This window comes from Telopea speciosissima, chromosome 10, assembly GCF_018873765.1.
Source record: "Telopea speciosissima isolate NSW1024214 ecotype Mountain lineage chromosome 10, Tspe_v1, whole genome shotgun sequence".
In the NCBI taxonomy this organism is placed as follows: Eukaryota; Viridiplantae; Streptophyta; class Magnoliopsida; order Proteales; family Proteaceae; genus Telopea; species Telopea speciosissima.
Genome location: NC_057925.1, coordinates 12,363,452 through 12,366,216, shown reverse-complemented (window position 1 = coordinate 12,366,216; position 2,765 = coordinate 12,363,452). Strand labels below are relative to the sequence as shown.

General features: G+C 37.6%; 1 protein-coding gene across 1 annotated transcript; it reads right to left on the bottom strand.

Moving 5' to 3' along the window:
- Positions 1-793: 793 nt before the first annotated feature.
- On the bottom strand, positions 794-2,146 carry LOC122643271. Its single transcript, XM_043836910.1, has one exon. It carries the CDS (start codon positions 2,144-2,146, stop codon positions 794-796), a length of 1,353 nt encoding a protein of 450 aa, XP_043692845.1.
- Between the last annotated feature and the right edge of the window lie 619 nt (positions 2,147-2,765).

Here is a 2,765-nt window from a genome sequence, read left to right as displayed (position 1 = left end):
TTGATATGCGGTGAACAAAATTGCAGACATTCATTTGCAATGTATCCCTCTACAATAGATCCTTGTGGGTGCCTTTTATTACGCATGAAATCCTAGAGGGTCTTGTTGAACCTATTGGTACACATAGTTACTACATGGAAACAAAAATGTAAAATAGAAAACAGACATATGAACTTGTTGCAAGGATATTAATGACTAACCTTTCGAAAAGATACATCCACTTGTATTGGACGGGTCCACCCAACAATACCTCTCGTGGTAAATGAACCATTAGATGAACTATAACATCAAAGAATGTAGGAGGGAAGATCCTTTCTAGATTGCATAGGGTTTCAGCAATACTTGCTTCAAGTTGGTTTAAATCTTCGCTTGTAGTAACTTTCGCACATAGACATCGAAAGAACCAGTACAATGACAACAAAATCAACTTAACATTCTTCGTTGGATGTACCCATATTGACAGAGGAAGGAGTTGTTGCATTAAAACATGACAATCATGGCTCTTCATTCCAGACATATCCCTTTCAGTAACTTTAACACAACATGATATGTTTTCGGAATAACCATCAGGGACCTTCAAACCCTCTAAAGCTTTGCAGAACTGTTCTTTTTCTATCTTAGACATTGTATAGCTTGCTGGAGGTATAATCACTTTAGTGCTCCCCTCTATTCTCTGTGGATGTAGAGATGGTCTGATGTTCATCTCTTGCAAATCTAGTCAGGCCTCCAGCTTATCCTTTGATCTATCTTTTAATTCCAACAGTGTAACAATGATGCTATCACACACATTCTTTTATATATGCATGACATCCAGATTATGACAGAGTAGATTATCCTTCCAATATGGCAACTCAAAGAATATATTTCTCTTCTTCCAATTAAATAGTAGTTCGTTTTGAACTCCTGCTCTCTTTCGTTTACCGGTATCCTTATCAGATTCCTTACCAAATGTAGGAAATTCTACACCTTCCATTTGAGTTAGCGAAGCAATGCCTGAAAGGGATTGTGGTGCTACCCCAAGCTCGACATGACCATTAAAACCTCTCTTATCCATTCGAAATTTGTGATTTCCTTCAAGGAATCGACGATGGCCTAGGTAACAATGCTTACGGCTGTGTTTCAACCAAGTTGACATGGTCTCTTTGTTGCAACAAGGGCATGCCAATGCACCCTTGGTGCTCCAGCCTGAAAGGTTGGCATATGTAGGAAAGTTGTTGATTGTCCATAAGAGGCAAGCACGTAAACGGAATGACTCTTTCTTCAATGAATCGTAGGTGTCAACACCATCCCATAGTAACTTCAATTCATCAATCAATGGCTGTAAATACACATCTATATCATTTCCAAGTTGATATTTACCTGGAATTAGCAATGTCAACGTGAATGATTGTTGTTTCATGCACTTCCATGGTGGTAGATTATACGGCACCACAATAACATGCCATATGCTGTATGAATTCTTTATATCATTATGATGATTAAATCCATCACTTGACAACCCTAGCCTAACATTCCGCGGATCCGCACTGAAAGTTGGATGCAGTCTGTCAAAGTCCTTCCATGCTTCTGCGTTTGCAGGATGACGTATTTTCCCATCATCCATACATCCATCTTTATGCCATCTCATTTCGGATGATGTTACTGATGACCTATACAATCTTTGAAGCCTTGGTATCAGAGGGAAGTGACGTAATGTTTTCTTTGGAACTTTGTTGTCGGATGTATACATTGATGCCCCACATTTGAGACATGACTTTTGATTAGATGCATCCTTCCAATATAACATACAATCATTTAGGCATGCATCGATCTTGTTGTATCTGAGTCCCAAGTCCTTAAGCATCTTTTTTGCTTCATATAAGGAATTCGGTAAGGTATTATTTAGTGGTAGTGCTTTCTTCAATAAATCCAACAACATAGAGAAAGACTTGTCACTCCAATTGCATAGGTACTTTATGTGATATAGTGCAACAGTGAATGACAATTTTGTGAACTCGTTGCATTCTGGATACAATGCCTTCTCTGCTTCTTGCATCAATCTATGCAATTTTTCTGACTCATCTCCTATTCCCTCTGTGTCCACTTGGGGTAGTAACACCAGCTCCTTCAAAGGTTTCACCAAGAAACGCATCTTGAAGTATGTCATTTATATTAACAATATCTTCATCTTCTTCCTCTTCTTCATCAACCATAATATTTTCTATTACTGTGGTATTTGAAGATGCACATTCCCCATGAAAACTCCATATTGTGTAGCCAGCCATAATTCCATCAACTATCAAGTGGTCAAACACTTCATCTCGTGTTCCTAGCCGTTGATTAATGCAGTTTATACATGGACATGAAATCTTCTCCCCTATGGGTACTTTGGAAAAAGCAAAATCTAGGAAGTCATTTACACCAGCTTCATATAGATGGCCTGCACGGAATATACGATCTCGCGACCTATGAATCCAACTCCTATCCATTTGATTGTAGCCTAACTACCTCACAATACCTATTAAAAGAGAATAGTATCATACTGAAGCCCAATGTAAGGTAAGTATCTCGATACTGAACAATCACCTTCTTTATAGACCTAAAAATTTAGAACTCCTACTTTAATAGTACAATGACTATTGTTCTTGTTAGACTTCTAAAAATACACCAAATAATCATAGTTGAAATAAAAGTATAAACTCAGTAAGTTGTTTTTGCAATAGAACAAATTAACTTGAAATAATTAGAAACTGATTCCAATAGCTAACACAAACCAAAGCAACACC